General features: G+C 37.8%; 1 protein-coding gene across 1 annotated transcript in view; it reads left to right on the top strand.

The window, feature by feature from the left end:
• The first annotated feature begins 6,036 nt into the window (after window positions 1-6,036).
• The window catches only part of TBC1D19 (TBC1 domain family member 19), a 145,818-nt gene continuing 125,297 nt past the window's right edge, over window positions 6,037-26,557 (top strand). Inside the window, exon 1 of the mRNA XM_007091122.3 lies at window positions 6,037-6,303. Within this exon, the coding sequence (XP_007091184.1) occupies window positions 6,205-6,303 (99 nt within the window). The 5' untranslated portion in view covers window positions 6,037-6,204. The remainder of the gene's footprint in view (window positions 6,304-26,557) is intronic.

Below are 26,557 nucleotides of genomic sequence, written 5' to 3'. Positions count from 1 at the left end.
CTCCCAGAATTGAGGGTAAAATATCAGATCATTTCTTGCCCTTCTGTTGGGGATAGAGGTGGTCAGGTGACAGGTGACACAGCTTTGGGCAATACGATGCGTGGGAAAGTCAGAGAGAGACTTACACAGTCATTGAGAACTCTTTTGCCTTCTTCCTGCCTTCCTTTGTAGACAGGGGTAGAACAATGTCATATTTGGATCTGCAGCAGCCACCTTAAGACAGAGTCAGTAAACTGAATGGTGAAGACCAACTAAGAATGGGAAAGAAGGAAAGAGCTTAGATTTTTGATGATGTTGTTGAGGCATTAATCCAACCTTTGTACATTCCTTCAGACTTGTTGCTAATAATAAATATTCTGTTATTTATACCACTGTTACTTGGATTTTTCGTGTGCTTTATATTTAACATGAAGCCAACACAGTCTCGGAGATGGTTCATGAAATCAATAGACCCAATCCTCCCCATTGACACAAAATAGCCTGGGGCCAGAGGTAAGAAAGATGGAGAAATGGAGTATAGTGTAGGGGCATAAAATTTTTTCCTTTTCCATTCTAGGTTCTTTGGCTGGTCTAATAATTAAACTGATATGAGTCAAATTAATGGGAGGAAAACAAACAAAACATCATGGATAGTGAATCCCTCAAAAGATATGAAGACTTAAGGACCGCTAGTTAATTGAAGCTTATATAACATTCTGAGCTAAGGAAAGGGGTAGGGGTTTGGGGATACCAAGGGGAGGAATATCATTCACAGGGAGGCAAAGAAGATGTTTAGCAAACAAAGGTTGTCCTCATATGCAGATAAATTTTTTAGAGAAAAAGATATCTCTGTTATAGCTCTCTTCCTGGTACAGGTCCCCTTTCAATACAAACTTAAGCAGTTGAGTAAAGGACTTTTCCTGAATCTGCTGGCTAAATGCCTAGGTCAAAATAATCTTTATGCCTTAAAGACATACTTTGGGGTAGCAAAATTCGCTTTCCTCCAATAGCATGCTCTGATATTCAGCTTGGATTCAGAAGCCAGATCTGACCTCCTTGTAAAGAGAGGTGGCTCTGGCGTATTAGCTGGGGTGGGTTGATGAATGGATAAAGAAATTGTGGTTTATATACACAATGGAATACTACGCGGCAATGAGAAAGAATGAAATATGGCCTTTTGTAGCAACATGGATGGAACTGGAGAGTGTGATGCTAAGTGAAATAAGCCATACAGAGAAAGACAGATACCATATGGTTTCACTCTTATGTGGATCCTGAGAAACTTAACAGAAACCCATGGGGGAGGGGAAGGAAAAAAAAAAAAAGAGGTAAGAGTGGGAGAGAGCCAAAGCATAGGAGACTGTTAAAAACTGAGAATAAACTGAGGGTTGATGGGGGGTGGGAGGGAGGGCAGGGTGGGTGATGGGTATTGAGGAGGGCACCTTTTGGGATGAGCACTGGGTGTTGTATGGAAACCAATTTGACAATAAATTTCATATAGTGAAAAAAAAATAAAAATAAAAATAAAACAAAAAAAAAAGGGAGAGGTGGCAAACAGAATCACAAGGGGCTTTGTTCTTGAGGGTTTTTCTGAGCCTTGGGATTTAAGCAACTCTGGGCTTTTGCAGCCTTGGGAGCACCAAGAAGCAGCACCCTGGACAGTAGCTTTGAGGGGTTGGATACCACGAAAGCAGGCAGGGCAGATCACAGACTTTTTCCTAAGCCCATGTATGCCACTTCCTGACGATTCCCAGAAGTATCAGGAAGAGACTTTGAAGAGGAGTGTGAGATCCTGTGCTGGCATATGGGGGCTAACTATCCGGTGACAGACAACTGGTATCACAATGAGCTCATTTGTTACCAGACAGGAGGCCTGTGGCATTTGTGGTACATGCAACACACAGAATACTTGCTATTTATTTTAAGTAGGCTCTTGACAACATAAAATTAAATCTATTCTAGTACAGCATGCTCATAGCAGTGTCTCCTGAAACAATAGCTGAAAATACTTTCATTGTGGATTCTGCAGTTTATGCAAGCCTCATTTTTGTGTTCGGCTCACAAGGTTTTTGTGTCTGTTTGTTTGTTTGTTTTAAGTTTATTTCTTTTATTTTTGAGAGAGAGCAAGCAGGGAAGGGGCAGAGAGAGAGAGAGAGAGAGAGAGAGAGGAAGAAACAGAATCCCAGGCAGGCTCCACGCCGTCAGTGCAGAGCCTGACATGGGGCTCGAACTCACAAATACACAGGGTGTTTTTGATGTGGTCCTCGTCTTTGCTCAGATGACGCGACTGGTCAGTGGTTTCCTCCCACCCTCTTGCCCACAGTGAAATCTGTCACAATGGTATATACAAAATAAATCAAAGCAGAGCAGATCTGAGAAAGGCAGACCTTTACACATGTTGGTCCAGAAGTGCCTTTGCTTTGAATTTGAGGGGCTTTTGAGGAGAATTCAATCTGCATTTATTTTACTTTTGTTTCTCTTTGTTTAGTTTTTTAAAAAAATGTTTATTTATTTATTTTGAGAGAGAGAGAGAACAGGGGAGGGGTAGAGAGAGAGAGAGGGAGAGAGAGAATCCTAAGCAGGCTCCGTGCTGACAATATACAGCCCTCCATGGCCCGATCCCACCAATTGTGAGATCATGACCTGAGCTGAAATCAAGAGTGGGACACTTAACCGACTGAGCCACTCAGGCACCCCCTGTTTGTATAGTTTTAACTACTCAGATTGCATTCATTTTGTTATTCGTCCATTAGGTTGGGTCATAGTTCACTCTAAAGTGTCAGATGGGGCATCCGGGTGGCTCAGTGGGTTAAGCATCCAACTCTTGATTTTGGTTCAGATCATGATCTCATGGTCAGTGGGATAGGGCCATGTGGGGCTCTGCATGGTGACAGCTCGAAGCCTACTGGGGATTTTCTCTCTCTCTTTCTGTCTCTCTCTCTCTCTCAAAATAAATAAACTTAAAAAAATGGCAGAACTAGAGTGTTTTCCCAATTCCCTCCCACTCTCAGTAGAGTAAGGATTTCTAAGGCAAAGTTCTCATTGTGCGACGGAGATGGAAATCTACACTTTCCGTTTCTACAGGGACAATGACTTTAATAAAATTTCTGGGGTGCCTGGGTGGCTCAGTTGGTTTAGTGTCCAACTTCAGCTCAGGCCATGATTACATGGTTTGTGAGTTCAAGCCCCGCATTGGCTCTGTGCTGACAGCTTGGAGCCTGGAGCCTGCTTTAGATTCTGTGTCTCTCTCTCTCCCTGCCCTCTCCCTCCCATTCTGTCTCTCTCTCTCTCAAAAATAAATAGTCAAAATAATTAAAATAATATGATTTCTAGAAACACAGATAGGAGTCTAAAGGGACCTGTCTACCATTGTAGCTCTTTTTGTGGTGGCCTCGCTATCTCTTTGAGACAGAATTTTTTGGGAGAAAGGACCATTTCTTACTCATCTTTGTATTCCTTGCCTTTCTTAGCACAGAGCAGGTGTTCTGAAAAGTTTTGTTAAATTGAATTGGAAAAAGAGAACCGAGGGCATTCTAGAATTGAATTATAACCCAACACACCTGCTTCTATGTATGTAAGAAACAAATCTTCAATACTAGGATTAAGAATTTTTGTTTTTATTTTGCTTGGGCAGGTCTTCCGAATCAAATCCAAACTTCTTAATTGCTGCTTTAAAGACTGCAAATTGTTCTCCCCTCAGAAAAAAAAAAAAAAAACTTAAAAATTGTTTTTTAACATTTAGTTTTGAGAGACAGATCGCTTCTCGGCCTTTTGGCTAAGATCAAGTGTAGTTTTGAGAGACAGAACATGAGTGGGGGAGGAGCAGAGAGAGAGAGGGAGACACAGAATCAAATGCAGGTTCCAGGCTTGGAGCTGTCAGCACAGAGCCCTACGTGGGGCTCGAGCTCGTGAATGGTGAGATCATGACCTGAGCCGAAGTCAGACGCTTAACCGACTGAGCCACCCAGGTACGCCTTTAGAAAAAACGTTTTAAAGCCTCTATCTGTGCAAAAAATTGTACTGGGCACTTTCACATACATTGCTACCTTTATTTACTTTCCATTCCCTTGTCAATAGCATTGGACATTATTTTTATTTGCTCATCTCAAATTTGATATTTATTAATATTTACTGATATTTTAATACTAGGTACATCTTTTTGTAGGTATTTACCTTCCCGTTACAGACAAGAAAGTTGAAACTCTGACAGGGGAAGGGACTTATGCAATTTTAGGGTACATAGCAGAGGGAGCTCCGTTATTTTCTGGCTCTAGGTACCATGGCTTTCTTCTGCTCCACAGTTTCATCTTCTTTCCTTTATGTGATTTAAGACCCTTCTCAACCTAAGCATTCTTTTTTTTAAAGTTTATTTATTTATTTTGAGAGAGAGAGAGAGAGAGAGAGAGAGAGAGAGAGAGAGAGAGAGTCCCAAGCAAGCTCTGCGCCAACCCTGGTCTCCATCTTATGAACCATGAGATCATGACCTAAGCGGAAATAAAGAGTCAGACACTTAACTGACTGAGCCACCCAGATGCCCCTCAACCTAAGCATTCTTAGAACTCTCTCCATGGTTTTCTTTTTCTGTTCAAAGTGACGTTTGTGCTGGAGATTTATGCATGGGTTGGGTGTTGGGATGGAGAGGCTCTAAAGGGTTGGGGACATTTACTCATCTACAAGTTGGAGAAATTCAGAGTTGTGGGGGAATGTTTGTAGAGAAACTACACGTTTTGTGGAGTCTGTCTTTAGTTGCTTTTACATACTTCTTTTTCCTGCCTCTTTCCAAAGTTGTTTTTAATAAACAAACGTGACCAAATGGGTTATTTGGAATCTGTATTTACCATTACAATATTCTGAACAGTAGTATTAGGAATGCCAGGGTGTTGTGCAGAAATTCCAAAGGTCCAGGCCTTTTTCTATCATGTAGAATTTCTATCATGTACCTGCTCTAGTCCTTTGCTACTCAGAACATAGTTCTTGAACCATCAGCATCACAATCTCCTTGGAGCGTGCACCCCAGAAATGCAGATTAGTAGGTCCTACAAGAAGCCTATTGAATCAGAGGATCTGATTCAATATTACGTTGAAGTTTAATGTAGTCAGGCTAGAGTAGTTTTTGCAGTAATCTTGGTCTGTTTCTTTGGAATCTTTGCTTTGCTTAAGGTACATGCATAAACACATTTGAAATTAATTCTGGATTGTTTTGGTGAGGTTATTCTAATGTTGCTATTATTCCATAGGGATTTTCCAGCTGTCTTTGGGAATGCCATTCAATTAGTTAAATCAGTTTCTTCTAGATCTACTAAAAATCTTTGATATGTTTCTTTGAAGGCAAGAACCCAGTTTTATTTACCTTTGTGCCCACACAGTTTCTTGTATGTAAATGCTCAATAATTGAAAGCTGAATGGATTTTCTTTTTGAAAGCTGGACAGATTTTGAATAAATGATTGAATGAATGAATGAATGAATGAATACATGAATACATGGACGAAGAGGAATCTCGATGGTACATCCCTTGGACTGGGGCAATGTCTCAGCCGTCTTTGAATTGCCAATGCTTCACAGAAAACCTATCAATAAATGCTTCTTGGTTAAGTTGTAGCTGTTTGATGAAAAGATGTTGTCTATTTATTCCCGGTATAAGACCCCAGAGAATAGAAACAGGAGAAGTGGAAAGAAAATGAAGTACTAGCCACCTTCACAATTGTTACCTCAGCCGATCATCACAACATCTTGTGAACTGGTGTTATTTTACAGAGATAGAAATTGAGTTCTGAAATGTAAGCACCTCACCCAAGAACCTGATAATCCTTGGGAGTAATTTTTCCACGTAACTGTGTGCACAGCCCTGTTTCTGCAGAGACTGAAAGGTGGAAAGGAAAGGATCCATTATAATAAAACACAAAAATACACGACTCTGAGTTCCCCTTGCGCATCAGAGGCGCTGCAGCTCTGGAAGAGGTACAATAAGCAGGAACAATGGCATGAAAAACTACCCCCAGCCGGGACGTTTTTCCGCCAGCGGAACGCAAGCGCCGGGACCTTGAGCCGCCGGGGGGACAAGAGAGGAACGGACTCACGGCCCGGCAGTTGCCTGGTAACGCCCGCCGAAGGAGTCCCGGCATCAGAAGGTCCCGGAGAAGTGTCACTGGCCCCGAGTGGGACCCCGTAGTCCGTTCTCTCCGCGCCAGCCTGTCCCCGCGGCTTGGCGGGCTAGGGCAGGGGAAATGTTGCAGGAGGAGTCGGATCTTTCTCTCGTTATTGCCCAGATAGTCCAAAAGCTCAAGGGCTCCAATTTGTACGCTCAGTTGGAACGGCAGGCCTGGGTGAGTGAGGCCGAGTGGGGAAGGATGGAGACGGGCGGGGCCGCGGCGATGCCTGGTCTCCTGCACCCCGCTCACCCAAGCCGGAGCCCGCCTCTGGTCTCCCCAGCTCGGCCCCCGGGCACCGAGGAACCTCCCTTGCAGGTGTAAACTCCACCGGCTCAGCCTCGCGCGTGGTGCAGTGGATTTTTAGAGGAGGGTGGGGCGCATCCCGCCTTTCTTTAGGCCCGAGAGCGCCCAGGCTCTTCATTCATACTGCAGCCCTTTCCAAGGTCTAATTTTTTAAGCTGCTGGAATCAGTAGCGATGCGTTGGACCACGTCTTCTCTCACATTTTTCGTCCTGTGGGTGGGTTTGGACCCCCGCCCCAGGTGCCTTTTTGCTTTCCGGCAATCTGTCACCTTCTTGCACTGTGCCCTCTCTGCAGTGATTTCTTACTTTATCGCTCCACCCGGCATTTCCTGAGTATTTTCTAACGTGCCTAGTTCTTTGGAGGCAGAGATTGATCAGGAGATCTTTTTGTGTGAAGGTCTTATAAATGGAGTCGTACCGTGTGTAAAGTTGTGTGTCTGGTTTCTGTCATTCGGCATAAGGCTTTTGAAATTTATTCACATTTTGGTATTTCACTAACTCTGTTCCTTTTGATTGCTGAGTAATATTTCAGTGTTTGGATGTACTGTTTGTTTATCCGTTTATTAGTTGCTGGGCATTTTCAGTTATAGTTGTGGGCCGTTTTCGGTTATAGAGATTTTGAATAAAGCGGATGTATACATTTTGATACAGCTTTAGGGGCGCCTGGGTGGCTCAGTTGGTTAAACATTTTGATACAGCTTTTTGCTTGAATATCTTTCTTTTCTTTTGGATAGATACCTAGGAGTGGAAATCCTGAGTTCCATGGTTAAGTGTATGTTTAATTCTGTAAGAATCTGCCAAACTTTGCCGGAGTGGCTGTATCACTTTGCATTTCCACCAACAGTTATGAGGGTTTCAGTTGCTCTGCCTCCTTGCTAGTACTTGATACCAGTTTTTATTAATTAATTTTTACTTATTAATTACACTCCTCTGGTGGGAGCATAATGATATCCTATTGTGGTTTTAATTGCATTGCCTTTATGACTAATATTGAGCATCTTACTATATGTTAATACCTTCTTTGATGATGTAGTTTGTGCAAATCTTTTGCCCATTAAAAAAAATTGTTTGTTGGGGCGCCTGGGTGGCTCAGTCAGTTGGGCGTCCGACTTCCGCTCAGGCAATGATCTCACAGCTCGTGAGTTCGAGCCCCGCCTCAGGCTCTGTGCTGACAGCTAGCTCAGAGCCTGGAACCTGTTTCGGACTCTGCGTCTCCCCCTTTCTCTGCCCCTCCCATGTTCGCGCTCTGTCTCTCTCTGTCTCTCAATAATGAATAAACATTAAAAAATTTTTTAATTGTTATTTCATTGTTGAATTGTAAGTATTCTTTATATATGACACAAGTCTTTTAACAGATAAGCATCTTGGAAATATTCTCTGTCAATCTGTGGCTTTATCTTTTCATTTCCTTAACTGGATGTTTCAAAGAGCAAAACTTTTTTTATTTTGATGGCAATTTTTTTTTATCAGTTTCTTCTTTTGTGATTTGTGTTTTTGTGCTGTGCCTATGAATCTTTGCCTAACCCAAGGCCTCAAAAAGTTTCTCCTAAGGTTGGTTCTAGAAGTTTTATGGTTTTAGTTTTTACATTTATATATGTGATGCATTTTGAGTTAATTAAAAAAAATTATGTTTTATTTATTTCAGAGAGAGAGAGAGAGAGAGAGAGAGAGAAAGCAGGGGAGAGGCAGAGGGAGAGGGAGACACAGAATCCAAAGCAGGTTCCTGGCTCTGAGCTAGCTGTCAGCACAGAGCCCGACGTGGGGACTGAACCCACCAACTGTGAGATCATGATCTGAACTTGAAGTCAGATGCTCAACTGACTGAGCCATCCAGGCACCCCTTGAGTTAACTTTTTGGTATAGATAGATAGATGTCCAATATTGTACCTATTTCCATTACCTATTTGTTGACCACCTATCCTTTCTCCACTAGTTTCGTTGGTTCTTTCGTTGAAAATTAACTTAGTAACACACACACACACACACACACACACACACACACACACACACACCCCTGTTTCTGGCTCTTTAATCTGTTCCACTGATCTATTTGTTTTGATTTTTGTAACTTTAAAGTAAGTCTTGAAATCAGATATTTAGTTTTCCAGCTTTGTTCCTCTGTTTCAAAATTGTTTTGGTTATTCCAGATCCTTTGTCTTTCCATTTAAAGTTTAGAATCATCTTGCAAATTACTACAAAAAGTTTACTGGGATTTGGATTGGGAATATGTTGAATCTGTAGGTCAATTTTGGGAGAATTGACATGGTAACAACATTGAATTTTCTGCCTATGAACACATTTTGTCTCTTTATTTCTATTTTCTTTATTTTCTCTTGTTGGTGTTTTATAATTCAGTATACAAACCTTGCACATATTTTGTTTAGATTTTCCCCTAAGTATTTCTTGTTTTCTTGATGCTATTATAAATGCTATTATAAATTTTTTCTCATTTCATTTTCCACTTGTTTGTTGTCAGTATGCAGAAATAAGATTGATATTTGTATATTTACCTTGTATCTTGTGACCTCACTAAACTTGCTTGTTAGTTATAGTACCACTTTTTGTAGGTTGCATAGGATTTTCCAAGCACATGTGTCATATGTGAATAAAGACAATTTTACTTCTTCCTTACAGTCTGTATGCCTTTTCTTCTTTCTTTTTTTTGTCTTGTTGCACTGGCTAGTGCCTCTACTGCAGTGGTATATAGATGTGTTCTATTAGGTTGAGGAAGCTCTCTTTAATTGCTTGTTTTCTCAGAGTTTTATTATGAATGGCTGTTGAATTTTGTGAGATACTTTTCTTGTGTCTGTAGAGATGCTCATGTTGATATGGTGAACAACACTGATTGGTTTTGAATGTTGAACCAATTTTGCATTCTTGAGATAAATTCCATTTAGTTATGATGCATTATCCACATGTACATTTTTTATTCAATTTGTTAATATTTTTGGAAGATTTTGTGGATATTTTCATGAAAAATATTGGTGTATAGTTTTATAAAACTTTTTCTAATTTTATCAGGTAATGCTGATCTCATAAACTGAGTTGGGAAATGTTCCCTCTTTCCTATTTTCTGGAAGCATTTGTATAGAATTAATATTTTTCCTTCTTAAATATTTGGTAGGATTCCCAGTAAGGTCACTGGGGCCTGGAGTTTTCTTTGTGGGATCATTTTTAATAAAAAAGTTAAGTAAATATACTCAGGGCAGTTCAGGTTATTTACTTGTTGAATATTCCATATGTATTTGAAAAGAATGAGCATTCTGCTCTGGGTATTCTGTAAGTGTCAATTAGGTCAAGTAGATTGGCAATTTTGTTCAAGTGAGTATGGAGGCTTACTGAGTATGGAAGTCAGTACAGTGGGAGTCAAGCTAGGCTTGGGTTTTGTTACTACTGTCAATAGCTTCAGTGTACTATAGGCTTCAAATTTGGTGGGCTGCTGTAACCTTGTGCTTAGAAAGGGTTCTGGACTACTGGAAGGTTTTTCTCATTGTACTACATCCTGTGCTTTCATCTGCCTCTGCTTGCTTGTGCCACGGAGAGAAGTCTCTCTCCCTACCCTTATCTTTCTCTTAGCAGTAGAAAGTTGTTACTCAGTCCTAAGCTCATGGTAGATACAGGCATTCTCTAATATACAGTCCATTTGCCTTGGGAATGGGTCTTTCTCAGTGTTCCTTCTTCTTCTCTTCTTGGCAGCCAAACTCTGCCTTGTATCTGTGGCAGATGATGGATGAAAGAGAGATTCCTGACCTCCCTAGAGCTGGCTCACTTCTGCTTTGTACTGGTGTAGGATCCTGGGCCCAAGAGAGTTGGATTGATTGATTGATTTTTACTTTACCATGAGTAAGATCATTTTTGCGTCTATCTCACCCCCAGAAACAATTATTGCCTTGTCGTTAGAGTGGGATGTTTTCTGAACCCTCTCTCAGAGGTTTAAGGTCATTTCCTCATGTGAGAGGAGAGTTTAGAGAAGGTAGCATGGTTTTATTCCTGTGCTGGAGTGACAGCTTATCCCTTCTGTGCACCTGTGTCACGAAAAAGGGCTCTGCCCATTCTCTGCTCTGCCCCCATTCTCTTGGGTGGGAGACCCATGGAAAAGAGCATGAAAGTGAGTGTAAATTCCCCTTGTGTTTTGAGCTCCTAGTTATTCTAAACGGACATATTACCCCACATGCAGTCTACTATAGTTAAAATTTTAGCTGTATTTCTTCTTGCTTGTGTGGTAGTTTCCTTTTCCTCCTGTGCTCTGCCAAAGTAAAATAGTTTGGAGTCCCATCTGTCCTTGGAGGGACTTGTTATTCTTTGAAATTTAATTCATTTGGTTGTCCTACAACTTCAATTTTCTGGTGGGTTCAAAAGTTATGATTGGGTAGATTATACCGCTTTTTCTCATTGTTAGGGTGGGAGAGGCATGCCCTTGTACTGGCTTTCGACATCCTGTGTATTAGTAGAACTCCAATAATAAATGTTGGAGGATTGCATCTATGTCCATGAGAAAAATTGCTCTGTAATTTTCCTTTCTTGTAACGTCTTTGACAAGCTTTATATCAAGGTTATGCTGACCTGATGAAATGAATAAGAGAAGAGGTCCCTCCTTTTTTATTTTTTGTTTGCTGTAAGAGTGTTATGAGATTGTATTCTTTCTTTCTTAGGTGTTTGGAAGAATTCTCCAGTGAAGTCGGTGTCTTAGACTTCCTTTGGGGAAGGTTGCTTTTTGTTTGTTTGTTTGTTTTGTTTTTTTAATTAGCAGACTTTATTTTTTATTTTTAACTTTATTTTTTAAGGTTTGTTTATTTATTTATTTATTTATTTATGTATTTATGTATTTATTTATTTATTTATTTATTTTGAGAGAGAGAGCGAGCACACAAGCTGTCAGTGTGGAGCCCAACGTGAGACTCAAGCACACAAACCAGGAGATCACGACCTGAGCCAAAACTAAGAGCTGGATGCTTAACCAACTGAGCCACCCAGTAGCCCTTGTATTTTTTTTTTTTTTTTTTTTTTTTTTTAGAGAAAGTGTGAGCAGAGGAGTGAGGCAGAGAGGGAGAGAGAGAATCTTAAGCAGCCTCCACGCTCAGTGCAGAGCCCTACTTGGGGCTTGAGCACATGACCCTGGGATCATGACTTGAGCTGAAATCAAGAGTCGGTCACTCAACCCACCCACTGAGTCACCCTGGAGCCCCTAGCAGACTTTACTGTTTAGAATAGTTTTAAGTTTACAGCCAACTGAGCAGAAGATAACAGAATTCCCATATATTCCCATTTCCCTTGCACACAGTTTCCCCTATTATTAACATCTTGCATTAATGTGGTACTTTTTTTACAATTGGTGAATAAATATTGATATACAATTATTAAATAAAATCTGTAGTTCACATCAGGATTCACTCTTTGTGTTGTACAGTTCTAATGGTTTTGACAAATGTATAATGTCATATATTCACTATTTCAGTATCTGGTAGAATACTTGCACTGTCCTAAAAATCCTTTGTGTCCCACCTACCCCTCCTCCCTCCTTTCCTCCCAAGCCCCTGGTGACCACTGACTTTTCTGTCTCTATAGTTTCACCTTTGAGAATGTCATATAGTTGGACTCATGCAGTATGTAGCCTTTTCAAACTGGCTTCTTTCACTTGGTAATATGCAATGTGTTTCCCCTATGTCTCTTTGTGGCTTGATAGCTGTTTTTTCCCTTTGGAATAATATTCTATTATGTGCATGTATCACAGTTTATACATTCTATTGAAGGACATCTTGGTTGCTTCCAAGTTTTGGCAGCGAAAACTGGTAAAACATTCCTGTGTAGATTTTTGTGTTGATGTAAGTTTCCCACTCACTTGGTTAAATGCCAAGGAGCATAACTGCTAGACTGTATGATAAGACTATGATGAACTTTGGTGGAAACTGACAAGTTATCTTTTAACGCGGCTGTACCATATTACTCTCTCATTAGCAGTAAGGAAATGTTTCTGTTGCTCCACATCTTCACCAGCATTTGTGTTACCCGTGCTTTAGATTTTAACCATTCTGATAGATGTGATAATCTTCCTGTTGTTTTAATTTGCAGTTCTTTAATGACATATAACACTGTGCATCATTTCAGATGTGTATTTGCGATCTGTATACCTTCTTTGGTGAGGTGTCTGTTCAGATCTTTTGCCCATTTTTAAATTGTATGTTCTTTCTTATTGTTGAATTTTAAGAGTTTGTTATATATTTTGGGTACAATTTTTTTTTTTGTATCCATTATGTGTTTTACGAGTATTTTCTTCCAATCGGGGGCTAGTCTTTTCATTCTCTTAACAATATCTTTTGCAAAGAAGATTTTAAATTTTAATGGAATCCAACTTATCATTTTTTTCTTTTATGGATTGTGCTTTTGGTGTGTCTAAAGATTAATTGACAAACCCAGGGTCAGTTAGGTTTTCTCTTATCTTATCTTTTAGAAGTCTTCTAATTCTGGGCTTTGAATTTAGGTCAGTGATCCATTTTGAGTTAATTTTTGTGAAGGGTATGAGGTATGTATCTAGATTTTTTTTTTTGTATGTGGCTGTCAAATTGTTTGAGGACAACTTGTTGACGTGTTGAAAAGACTGTCTTTGCTCTTCAAAAACAAATTCAAAAAATTGCATTTGCTCCTTTGTCATAGATCAGTTGGCTATGTTTGTTTTGGTATTTCTGGATCTCTAATCCATTCCATTGATCTGTTTGTCTAATTTTTCACCATTACCACACTGTCTTGATTTCAGTAGCTTTGTACTAAGCTGAAGTTGGGTGGTGTCAGGCCTCCAACTTCGTTCTTATTCTTTAATATCATATTGGCAAGATTTTTAATAACATTAAGTTTTAATATATATAGGAATATTAAGATTTTCTATTCCTTTTATTGTGAGTTTTGATAAGTTGTGTTTTTCAGGGAATTTGCCTAAATTTTTTTATGATAAACTTATATTTCTTTTTTTTTTAAACTTGTTTTATTTTTTATTTTTTAAAATTTACATCCAAATTAGTTAGCATGTAGTGCAACAATGACTTCAGGAGTAGATTTCTTAGTGCCCCTTAGCCATTTAGCCCATCCGCCCTCCCACAACTCCTCCAGTAACCCTCAGTTTATTCTCCATATTTATGAGTCTCTTCTGTTTTGTCCCCCTCCCTGTTTTTATATTATTTTTGTTTCCCTTCCCTTATGTTCATCTGTTTTGTCTCTTAAAGTCCTCATATGAGTGAAGTCATATGACTTTTGTCTTTCTCTGACTAATTTCACTTAGCATAATACCCTCCAGTTCCATCCACGTAATTCCAAATGGCAAGATTTCATTCTTTTTGATTACCAAGTAATACTCCATTGTATGTATGTATATATATATACCACATCTTCTTAATTTTTTTTTTTTTAACGTTTATTTATTTTTGAGACAGAGAGAGACAGAGCATGAACGGGGGAGGGTCAGAGAGAGAGGGAGACACAGAATCTGAAACAGGCTCCAGGCTCTGAGCAGTCAGCACAGAGCCCGACGCGGGTCTCGAACCCACAAGCTGTGAGATCATGACCTGAGCCGAAGTCGGACGCTCAACCGACTGAGCCACCCAGGCGCCCCCACATCTTCTTTATCCATTCATCCATCGATGGACATTTGGGCTCTTTCCATACTTTGGCTATTGTTGATAGTGCTGCTATAAACATGGGGGTGCATGTGTCCCTTTGAAACAGCACACCTGGATCCCGTGGATAAATGCCTAGTAGTGCAATTGCTGGGTCATAGGGTAGTTCTATTTTTAGTTTTTTGAGGAACCTCCATACTGTTTTCCAGAGTGGCTACACCAGCTTGCACTCCCAACGTTATATTTCTTTTTAATGTCTGAAAATTCTATTACAATTTCTGATAGTGGTAATTTGTGTGCATGCATGTGTGGTGTGTGTGTGTTTGAACAGTTTTGCTAGGGGTCTCTCAGTTGTATTAATCTCATCAAAAACAATTTCGGCTTTGCTGATTTTGCCTTAAGTTTGTATCATATCTTTATTATTAATTGCTTCTCACTTTCTTTAGGATTGATTTGCTGGGTTTTTTTGTTTTGTTTTGTTTTGTTTTGTTTTGTTCTGGTTTTGGTTGTTTGGTTTCTGTTGTTATTAGTTTCTTGAAATGGAAGTATACATCAAGGACTTGAAACCATTCTTCGTTTCTAAAATATGTATTTAAGGTTATAATTTTCCCTCTAAGCACTACTTTAACTGTATCCCACAGTTTTAATGAATCATATTTTCATTATCCTTTCATTCAAAATATTTTATAATATTTTTTGTAATTTTAAATTTGACCCAAGGGTATTCTAAAGTATATTGCTTAGTTTCTAAGCAATTGAGATATTCTATTTATGTAAAATTTTAGGGACTTGCTTTATAACCCAGTATATAATCAATTTTGCTAAGTGTTCCATGTGCACTAGGAAAAAAATGTGTATACTGTCACTGTTGGTTCAATGAGATATGCCACTGAGGTCTACTTGTTAATTATGCTGTTCACCTTTTCTATAATCTTACTGAATTTTTTCTGCTTATTTTATCAGCTATTGAAAGAAATATGTTAAAATCTCCCACTGTGATTGTATCTTTGTCTATGTCTTTAACACTCAATTTTTTGCTTTCTATATTTTAAGGCTATTTTATTGGTTGTATAAGATTTATATTGTGATATCTTCTAGATGGCCTAACCCCTTAGTCATTATGAAATGTCCTTTATTTCTAGTGAATTTTTTGCCTTAAAATCTGTTTTGCTGATGTTAGTGTACCTATACTAGCTTTCTTTGGTTAGTGGTTGCATAGTATGACTTTTTCCATACTTTTATTTTCACCCCTTCTGTGACTGTATTTAAGATGTGTCTGTTGAAACCATTGGCAAAATATAGTTATTTTTTAAATCCAGTCTAATAACCATTGTCTTTTTAAAAAAATTTTTTTTAATGTTTATTTTTGAGAGAGAGACAGAGAGTGAGCAGGGGAGGGGCACAGAGAGAGAGGAGATACAGAATCTGAAGCAGGCGCCAGCCTTTGAGCTGTCAGCACAGAGACTGACGTGGGGCTTGAACTCATGTACCGTGAGATCATAACCTGAGCCGAAGTTGGACGCTTAACTGACTGAGCCACCCAGGAGCCCCACAGCCATTGTCTTTTAGTTGTATTGTTTAGTCTATTTACATTCAATGAATTTACTGATATATTGCGTTTGTATTTCCTGTCTTAATATTTGTTTTTTTAATTGATCTATTTGCTTTATATTATGTTTTCTGTATTTTTCTGATTATTCAACTGTTATTCAAATGTTTTATTATTTTTCTCTCTGTTAATGTGTTAGTTACACATTGTTTTACTGTTCTTTAAATAGCTACCCTAGATGTTACAAAATTTATTTTTGATTAATCTCATATCAATTATATATGTAATGCATAAATCTCAAATAAATTATTACTTTTACTAGTTCCCTTTTATATAATTCTAGAACTTAGAACACTTTACTCATTTATGGCTTTTTCCTTTTGTTATTTTTGCCATGCCTTTTGTGTGTAATTTAAATCCCTCAAGACATTGCTATTATTGTTTTGTAGCATCAATAGTCCATATTTACTCATATTTAACCACATTTTTATCCTTTTTTTGCTCATTTCTGTCTATATTTCCATATTTACCCTGAGATTATTTTTCTTTTATTATAACTATCTTTAGTTTCTTGGTGATGAATTCTTCAGTTATATTTGTCTGATGATGTCTTTATTTCATCTTCATTATTGAAGGATTTTTTTATGCATATAGCTTTCAAAGTTGGTAGTAATTTTTTTTTCAGCCATGTTGAGACTTTTTGGGGGGGGGATTTTGGTGTCTGTTTTATGAAGTCAGACATTAATTTTTTTGTTATCCACTGGTATGCCCCACCCCAGCATACCCTGACTGCTTTTAACGTTTATGTTTTTGGTGTTTGGTAGTTTTGTTAAAATGTGCTCTGGTGTGTTATTATTATTTGTTTGTTTTATTATTTGTTGTTTGAATTATTGTATTGTTGTTTATATTGTTGTTTGTATTATTATTATTTAATTTATTCTGGTTTGAGTTTGTGGGGCTTATTAAATCTGGGGTTGATATCTTTTCACCAGTTTTGGAAAATTCTTGGCCATTATTTGTTCCAATATTTATTCTGCCACATTTTCTCTCTCCTCTCTTTCTGAGACTTTGATTTATACATGTTAGACTTTTCACTGAATCCCACTTGTATCCAGTACTCTTTTTCTGTGTTTTCCATTATTTTTTTTTTCTCCGTGCATCTGTGGATGCAAAAGATCTGTGGATCTTTTCTTTTCATCCTCCACTTCACTAATCCTGTTTAGGCTATTTTCATATCTCCTGGTGAATCCATCTAATGCGTTCTTATTCACATGGTGTATTTTTCAGTTCAGAATTTCCAGATGTTTCTTTTTTATGTTTTCCAATTCTCAGGTAAAATTATCTGCTTTTCATCTATTTTGTCCATTTTTTCCTCTTTTTCAAAAAACATATAATTCATAATTATTTTAAAGTCCTTGTCAGTTAACACCAATATCTAGATCACGTGTAGATATCTGTTTATGGTGTTATTTTCTCTTAGCTTTGTTCATTTAATTTTGTCTGTTGGTGTGACTAGTAAATTTTTATTTGATGCTAGACATTGTGTACAAAAAACTGTAAAGCCTCTAGATGATATCTAACTTTATTGAGGATTCACCCTCTTCTCCACTGGGGAGATAGTCTTGTGACTGGTTACCATAATCCAATTAGGGAATGTTCTGTATTGAGGCTGAGTTTTAGACTCTTAGGCTCAATCTTCCTCTATTTTTTTTTCCTGACTCTCCAAGGGTTTCAACTAAGAATATGATGTATTCTAGAGGTCCTTTTCCCTTTGGGTCCCAATGTCTAATCTTTCTTGTCAGACTTAAAAAAACTTTTCAGAGGTTTCCTGCTTAGGTTTTTAGCTTTCTACTCTGCAGAATCCCAGTATTCAAAAAAATTTCTTGAGGACAAATCAAAGCTATGTGCTTAAGATCTCCAAGTCTGGGGCAAAGCTCTCCTTATTTCTCTGTCCACTGTTGGTAGCCCTACTTTGTACTGGGTTTGTATTGATTCTCAACCTCTTGTCTGTGCTCAGAATGATTCCAGGGAAGACATGGCTATAGACACCAGTTCATCTCTCAAGATGTTTCCCTTTCTGTTACTTTAGTTCTTGTTCTCTCAGCAACTCTCTTCTGCCTTCAGATAGTTGATTTTGCTCCCAGGCTTTACTAGCTGTTCTCTGCAGGTCTGCTGATCAGCTCCTCCATCAACTTAGAAACATAAGTCTCATTTGTGCGGATTGAACAAGATAATATGCCTGGCACATAGTAAGTTCTCAGTAAACATAAGCCTGAGCATTCCTTGAAAGTCCAAGTAAGATTGCTTAATACCCTCACTGCTTATTAGGGCCCTTCGAAAAATGTTCAAAATCCTTGATTATGCCTACAAAGCTTGGTGATACTGTTCTTCACTCTACTCTTTCAGCCATGACCATCCAAACTTTGTAGGTCTCACATAACCTCCCAGTTTAGTGGCCTGTAGTACCTGGAAGTTTCTTTTTTGTAATATTTATCACGCCTGCATTTATTTTTTATTTTATTTTATTTTTTGGTTTGTTTATTTTTGAGAGAGAGAGAGAGAGAGTGGGGGAGGGGCAGAGAGGGAGACAGAGGATCTGAAGCAGGTTCCGAGCTGACAGCGGAGAACCCATTGCAGGGCTCAAACTCACGAACCAGGAGATTGTGACCTGAGCTGAAGTTGGATGCTTAACTGACTGAGCCCCCCAGGTGCCCCTGTATTTATTTTTGAAATGTCTGCTTTCCTCATTAAAGTGTAAGTTTCATGAAAGCAGGAAGAGAGTATGTCTGCATTGTTCTGCTCTATCCTACACCTAGCAAAATGACTGTGTGAGCCAGGTGCTCAACATGTATTTAGGAAATAGAATAAATCTAGAGTTTTCTTTTTAATATTTTTTAAGTTTTATTTAAGTCCAAGTTAGTTAGCAGATAGTGTAATAATGGTTTCAGAAGTAGAATTTAGTGATTCCTCACTTGCATATAACACCCAGTGCTCATCCCAACAAATGCTCTCCTTAGTGCCCATCACCCACTTAGCCCATCCCCCACCCAACACCCCTCCAAGCAACCCTCAGTTTGTTCTCTTAAGATTCTCTTACAGTTTGCCTCCCTCTCTGTTTTTATCTTATTATTGCTTCCCTTCCCCTATGTTCATCTTTTTTGTTTCTCAGATTCCACATAGGAGTGAAGTCCTATGATATTTATCAGATTCTTCCTTTTTAATGTTAACTTGAACAGCATATGTGGAGTAGCTACTGTGTGCCAGATACTTTACTGGGCGATAAAAGATTGCTGAAAGCATCTTTACTTATAAGGCGTTCAAAGTCTTACATGAGACTCTGCTTTTCTTTGAAAATGTGTTTCCTTTAAGGATTTCTTTTTATTCAAGCTTGAGCTCTAATAAGTTAATAGTTGTTTCTTAATTTATAAGAAAACTTCAAGTTCTAGAAAATAAGCAATGATGACAAATTCTTTGTTTTCAAAGCTGTTCGTATTTCAGAATTGCAAATAAGAGATTCAAGACCTGTGTATGATATAACCTTATTTGGAGATTACTGTCCCAAGGAAGTATTTTTGTCTCTTTCTATTTTGAACTCCATTTATATTAATTAAATACGATTTTTTATTTGCTTATTCAGTAAGTATTTATTGAGCATTTAGTATATGTTGGGCACAATTCTACTCCCTGGGGATACAACAGTGAATAAAATAAAGTTCTGCTATCATGGAGAAATGATAGTATTATAAATAAATACAGGTCCACAGTCTTTTATCTAAAACCTGGGGCCAGATATGTTTTGGAATTCAAATTTTTTTCTAATTTTATAAAGGTAATTCATGCATATTCTTCTATGTTATTTACTATCTCTACCATGGTCTTGTAGCACCTTGTAATTATGTAAATTAATATTTCTGCAGCAAAATGTGTGAATTTTCATACTAAGTGTGATAAATAAGGACTATAAATAGTCTCATGTCAATTCAGGTCAGATCAGATTTTGCCACTAAGTGAGTTCAAGTCAGGACCCATTATGCTATCAATTCAGTTATGAAAAGACTTTGTTTTTCAAAGGTTTCAGGTCTTGGAATTTTATTTTATTTTATTTTATTTTATTTATTTATTTTTTAATTTTTTAATGCTTATTTATTTTTGAGAGAGACAGAGCACAAGTGAGGAAGGGGCAGAGACAGAGAGGGAGACATAGAATCCGAAACAGGCTCCAAGCTCTGAGCTGTCAGCACAGAGCCAGATGTGGGGCTTGAACTCGGGAATGGTGAGATCATGACCTGAGCCTAAGTCAGATGCTCAACCCACTGAGCCACCCAGGCGCCCCAGGTCTTGGAATTTTAAATAAAGGATAATGTAACATCAGTAAATTGCTTCGGTATAATAAAAAATAGGGCAAGGTAAGAGAAAGAAAGATAAAGCAGGGTAAGGAGATGATGAGTTCATGGGAACTCAACTTACATTTGGCTGGTTCTTGTGATACATAAAGTAAAAGATATAATGTTATAGATTTATACTTTAAAAGAATATAATTATAGATGTTTTAATATTAAAGTAATCTTGGGCTTGAAAAAATATGTAATAACAACTTTTCCTTAGCGTATATTCTCTACTGCGGACATTTAATAGAAATAAGCTAACTCTTAAAAGGCAACTTGACAATCAGTTTTAATAACATGCTTTTAAACAAGTGACTGTTTATTTGTTACGTGCCTTTACAATTTTAACCATGAGGGCAGTTTTCTGCCACCAGCATTTTCCATACTGTCTTCATTTTGTCTAAGTATACTGTGGAAGTGCTAGAACAGTATTGGTTCAACTTAACTAGAAAATTAAAATCGCACAGAAGATTTCAAAGACAAATACAAATGATTTTTAGACTTTCTTTAGCAAAAGAAAGTCTACCATTAACACTTCTGTTTTAACATTATAATTAAAGTGCATTTTAATGTATTCTTTTGTAGATTAAAGTTTAATTATCTAAGATCTTAGCATGGTAACATGGGATTTTGTGTTTCTGGAAAGAGGTTGTGTTTTTTGATTTCTGAGTTTTCCTGAGTTATTTTGTTATAAAGTCAACCTGCACCTGTTTGTTTTTTTGTTTTTTTGTTTTGTTGTTGGTGGTGGTTTTAAGAGCTAGGGAGTGCGAGCAGGGGAGAGGGGCAGGGGTAGAGAGAGAGAGAGAATCTTAAGCAGACTCCACACTCAGCATGGAGCCTGATGCAGGGCTTGATCTCACCACCCTGAGATCATGACCTGAGCCAAAATCAAAAGTCGGATGCTCAACCGACTGAACCACCCAGGCGCCCCAGGTCGACTTCCATCTTAAAATTGAATTTGCTCGCTCATCCTCTAGACACTAGAGTGATAGCTTAATTCAAATTTGATATTTAGCACCAAGATCAACATTGTTATTTTGTATCATTCATTACTTGTATTTAAAATGGATGTTGTGTAAAACCTCAAATGTTATTTCCATTCCATTAAGTGTTTAATAAGTCTTGTTGCTCAGATTGTTATTATGAATAATAGAATTGTAAAAGGAAGGAAACTGAAAGAAGATAGGCTTTGGAGAGGGAAGGAATAATATAACTGACAGGATGTTGTCATAAGTTCAGAACCCCAGAGCATCTCAGTGCTAGTGTCCCTCACTAAGAACCTTATGGAATTATATCTCAAATATTGTTTTTTATTTATCATTATCAGAAATATATACATATATAGAGAATTTAGAGATCATAAAAAGGAGAGAAGGAACTGACATTCATTTATCATTTATTATAGAGAAATGAATATTTCATGGATTTAAATAGATTTTAATTAAATATATTTTCTTTAAGACATGTATAGATAGAACATATATTGGTATTGATAGGCCTGTGCCATGAGTAGGGCTTACTGTCTTCTGTCTGTTTTTTTTCCCTCTAGGGTGGGATATGGCATATATATGGTTAAGCTTCAGATTAGACTACTACAGTCGATATAAAAATTAATAATTTAGGGACTCTGATGGTGTTTGGTGTGTGAACCAGGGAAGAGTATCATCCTTACCCATATCTGTCTTGGCGTTTGTTGTGTCCTTTAATCCTGGAAAGTAAGACAATTGTAGGAGTGATGACAATACTGACTCCATCTTTGGCCCTTCATTTTGTTCATGTTCACTGGATCACCTCTCCTGGGGTTATGTGTTCCTGGCCCCTTGGGGATTAATATATAAAACTTAGAAATGCCCACCAAGGCTAGGATGAGGGGAGGGTTGCTTTGACCTCTCATGAATCCATTAAAGATAACATAATTTTTCTCTTTCCCGATGCACAGTTGTGCCACAAGATCTAAAGTTTAGCTGTCAATTAGGGGCATGCAGACTCTTTGAACTCACTACAGTGTCCTACACATCCTGTTACGCTATAAAACCTAAGGTCACACTAAGGTCTAGACTTTATGGAGAATAAATATACAGCACCTGAATCGTCGTCTGCCTGATCCACCCTGTCAGTAAGTTACCCGGTAAAACTCTGTGTAAACTTTGTGGGGTTTCATTTCTGTTCTCAAAGTGCCTTCTCAATTTGGGGGATATTTTGCTGTCCCTCCCCTACCTTCTAAAAACAGTGAAGACATGAATTATGGTGTATAGAATTTCAAAATAAGGAACGTCTTATAGAATTTATGTACTTGAGGGATAAGATAACTATTAACATATGGGTTTGCTTTGAGTAAGTATATCTCTGCATTTTATTTCAGCACCGGATTGATTAGAGAAGATCAGGTAGGGTTTTTGGATTAGGGAAGGCCAAGCTGAAGTGAGAGGGAAAAGATTGGTTACTAAATGTGAACCGAGGACTGATTCAGTCATTAAGTGTATTATGAAAGGAAGCTAAGAAGATATGGAATAAGGGGGATAAGACACCCAGTGGTAGCAGAGAAGTGAGTCAGCTGTGGGATGTCAGCAAAAGAAAACCAAGGAGGGCTACATCTTCAGGTGAGAGAACCCAGAGCAGGGCTTGAATTATACAACACAGATTGTTAAGGCATGGTCAGCTTGCACAGAGCCAAAATTTCCAATTTGTAACTAAAACTCATTCCTGGCTACAATGCATGTCCACTGGGACTACTTGCATTATAGAAACAGAGATGGTCTACAGTTTCAGAAAGAACCAAAAGTATTTGGAAGGACTGGGGATACCCAATTCAACATGTTTTAATCAAACCTCTCTTCTGTGGTGATGGAAGAAATTAGATAAAATCTAAAACAGTGATATTAATGATAAGCATGTTTGCAGATTGATGTGGGAAAGAGCATTTATTTATCACACTTTTTCTTTTTTTAAAAAAAATTCTAAGTAATCTCTACAGCAATTTAAGAATCTCTCTAAAAATTCTAAGTAATCCCCAACATGGGGCTCGAACTCATGACCCTGAGATCAAGAGTCGCATGCTCTACTGACTGAACCAGCTAGGCACCTCAGCTTTTCATGTCCCTCAATACCTTGTGAGTTCCTTGAGTGAGGGAGAATGGTGTCTTTTCTTTTATGTTCAGCAACTGGCACATAGGAAGGGTTCAATTAATTATTGAAAGAAGACTGTAAATAAGTAGGATATAAATATACTGAAAGGACTGAAAGGACACAGCTCAGGACAGAGAAGGTTTAGGTAGCACTCAAGATGGAAAATTGGAGTGAATTCCTAATGTAGGCACAGCAAGAAGTTTTCTGTTGTAGGACACTTCCTGAGAGTGAAGGAGTTCAGAACAAGTCTCTCCAAAATGTGCCGCATTGGTACATGGACTGTTTTGAGCTGAAGACAGTCAAGATCTTTCAGGCTCAAGAGAAACTTTTGCCCCTCCCTTGACTACCCAGAAGAATCTAAATTGGGTGTCTTTTCCAGAAAAAGAGTTATTACTAGGGATACATTTTATTGGAAGGACTCATCTGTATGGCAGGGCAAATATCTAATTGTGAAAGACAGCTGTCCTCAAGAAAGCTAAAGTCTAGCACAGTGGTTCTTAAAGTATGGTCTGTGGATCTCCAGTGGCCCCTAAGACCCTTTCAGGTCAAAATTATTTTATATAATACAACCATTAAAAAGTTTATTGTGCTAACATTTGCATCAGCACAGAAGCAATGGTGATGGGTTTAACTGCCAATGTCTTAGCTCAAAACCGAGAACTGGTACCAAACTCATTCCAAAGTAGTACCAAAGTAGTCATTGTATTCTTCACCACTGAATAGTCACGGTTAAAAAAAAAAAAGTCAGTTTTACTTGAATGTCCTTGATGAAACAGTAAACAATTATTAATTTTATTAAATCTCATTCCTTGAATACACATTTTTACAATATTCTATTTGAGGAAATAGAAAGTATGCATAAGACACTTCTGCTGTGTATTGAAATATGATTATCCAGAAAAAAGTATTCCTGCCGTTGAGATACGAGCTGAATTGCCCAGCTCCTTCTACTCCTTTTTAAGTGAAACACCATTTTTACTTGAAAGAGCAATTGACAAACTATTGTCATTCGGACTTGGGCTGATATTTTCTCTAAAGTGAGCAACATTGACCTGTTATTTCAAGGAAAATTATTATCTCTTGCCAATGATAAAATTCAAGCTTGAATCCACCACTGTGAAATTGATGGCTTCCCAATATTTAAACACTTTTCTGATGATATTGATGGTGATGTTAAAGAATGTTACTTTTTGATGTTTTTTGGTAAATTGTTTTTGATCTACTGCATCACTTCATATATTCAAAACGATCAATGCATAATGTTATGAAATCATGTATAGGTAGAAGAATGGTTTAAAGTACAAGGCAAAATGATGCATGTTTATGTAATAAAACATAAAAAGTTTATTGATGTTCAGATTCCACATTGCAACTAATTTTTAGGTAAATACTAGCCAAATTTTGGTATACTATTTATACTATTAAAGGAGAATATCTACAATATCTGAAAAGGATATTAAAATACTCTCCTCTTTCCAGTTACATCTCTGTGTGACACTGATTTTTTTCATACACATCAATCAAAATAACAGTGCCACAGATGGAATATCACAGCAGATTGAAGAATCCAGCTGTATTCAGTTAAGCCAAACATCAAAGATTTGTAGAAATGTAGAACAGTGCCTCTTTTTCTCACGAATTTCTGTTTCTGAAAATACAGTTTTTTTAAATAAAAATATTTAGGCTAATATATAATGGGTTTATATTGTTATTTTTAAATGAATTAATAAATAATTTTTATTGTGGTAAAATATGCATAAAATTTACCATTTGAACCCTTTTTAAGTGTGTAGTTTGGTGACATTCATTAATTCACATTGCTTTGTGACCATCACTAAACCATCCATCTCCAGAACTTTTTCATTATCCCAAACTAGAACTTGGTACCCCCTAAACGCTAACTCTCCATTCCCACCTTCCCCATCTCCCCTGGCAACCACCATTCTACTTTCTGTTTCTATGAATTTGACTTTGTTGACTTTGAATTTGTTGTAAGCACTTCATATATGGAAAATCATATAGTATTTCTCTTTTTGTGACTGGCTTACCTTCACTTAGCATAATGTCCTCAAGGTTCATCCATGTTGTAGATGTGTTAGAACTTTCTTCCTTTTTAAGGGTTGAGTAGTATTTCATTGTGTGTACATATATTTTGCTTATCCATTTGTCTGTGGACACTTGGGTTGCTTCCACATTTTAGTTATTGTGAATAATGCTGCTATGAACATGCGTGTGCAAATATATGTTCAAGTCCCTTTTGAGTATATACCCAGAACTGAAATGGCTGCATCATGTAGTAATTCAGTTTCCAATTTTCTGAGGAAATTCCATAATAATAAACAAATGTGTTTTTTTCTGTTTTAATTTCTTATGCTATAAATATCAGTTGATATCATCCACATAAAGTACTCTCAGATCCTCAATTTTTAAGAGACTGAGGGTCCTGAGGGTTAAAAGTTTGAGAATCAAGGGTCTAGTGGAAAGAGCAAAGTAGAGAGGTCAGTTAGGAAGTTATTACAGTAGCGGACTGGTTGCACTAGACTTTGCCCAGAGAAGAATGGACAGGGTGGTGAGAAGAATCTGTCATATAAAGAGAACTTGGAACATCTGTAAATATATGTGACCTTGATAAAAGAAGCTTTTAGGGAAGACTCAGTAGTTTTCTTCGAATATTTGAGGGTCTCTTACAGAAAAGGGATTAGGCTTATTTTCTGTGACATTATGTGTGTGTTTGTGTGTTTGTGATGGTGGCAGATGGTAAGAGTAGTCAATTTTAGCTCATAATAAAGAATTTTCTAATGGAATAATTCAAAGATGGAATTGGCTAAGTAGGGATGTAGTGAGTTTCTAAGCTAGAAAGCTAGTTTAGAGTTTCTGAGTTAGAGTTTTAAGCTACAAAACCCCTTTGAGAGGACAGTCAGCTATTAAATGGTTAGTTGACCTATAAAAACTCTGTAGTTTCTTTTAACCCTGAAATTCTGTGATTCTTCAGACACAGAAAGATGAAGTCCAAGATTAGCATGGTGGCATAGTGAGAAATGGATAGGCTGGGGCCTCTTTAGAGGGAATTAAAAGATCACTGGAACCCTCTTTGTAGACCTTGCTGTGCCCTGGATGTTCTTCATGGAGTATCTAGTCTCACGTTACTTCCCAGTTTCTTTGACTCACCCACGACATTAGCCACTTATTTCTCCAATTTTCTTTACTCACCAGGTTTAGAAATTTAGGATGGCCAGTGGCTAATGCTTTGGCTTAAGACTGTTATGGTGGACGTGGAAAGAAACTGGATTTGTGTGTGTCTGTGTGTGTGTGTGTGTGTGTGTGTGTGTGTGTGTGTGTGTGAGGGGTAGAGGGGGCAGAGACAGTCATGTGTTTTTACAGTGCAGAATGATAGAGGATGTCAGAAATGTCAACATAAATAAATGGGTGAAGGATATATGCAGGGCAATGTACACTCTCATT

Source organism: Panthera tigris, chromosome B1 (assembly GCF_018350195.1).
Source record: "Panthera tigris isolate Pti1 chromosome B1, P.tigris_Pti1_mat1.1, whole genome shotgun sequence".
NCBI classification, from domain to species: domain Eukaryota; kingdom Metazoa; phylum Chordata; class Mammalia; order Carnivora; family Felidae; genus Panthera; species Panthera tigris.
The sequence above is the reverse complement of the archived record's forward strand: the minus strand, read 5'-3'. Positions and strand labels throughout refer to the sequence as shown.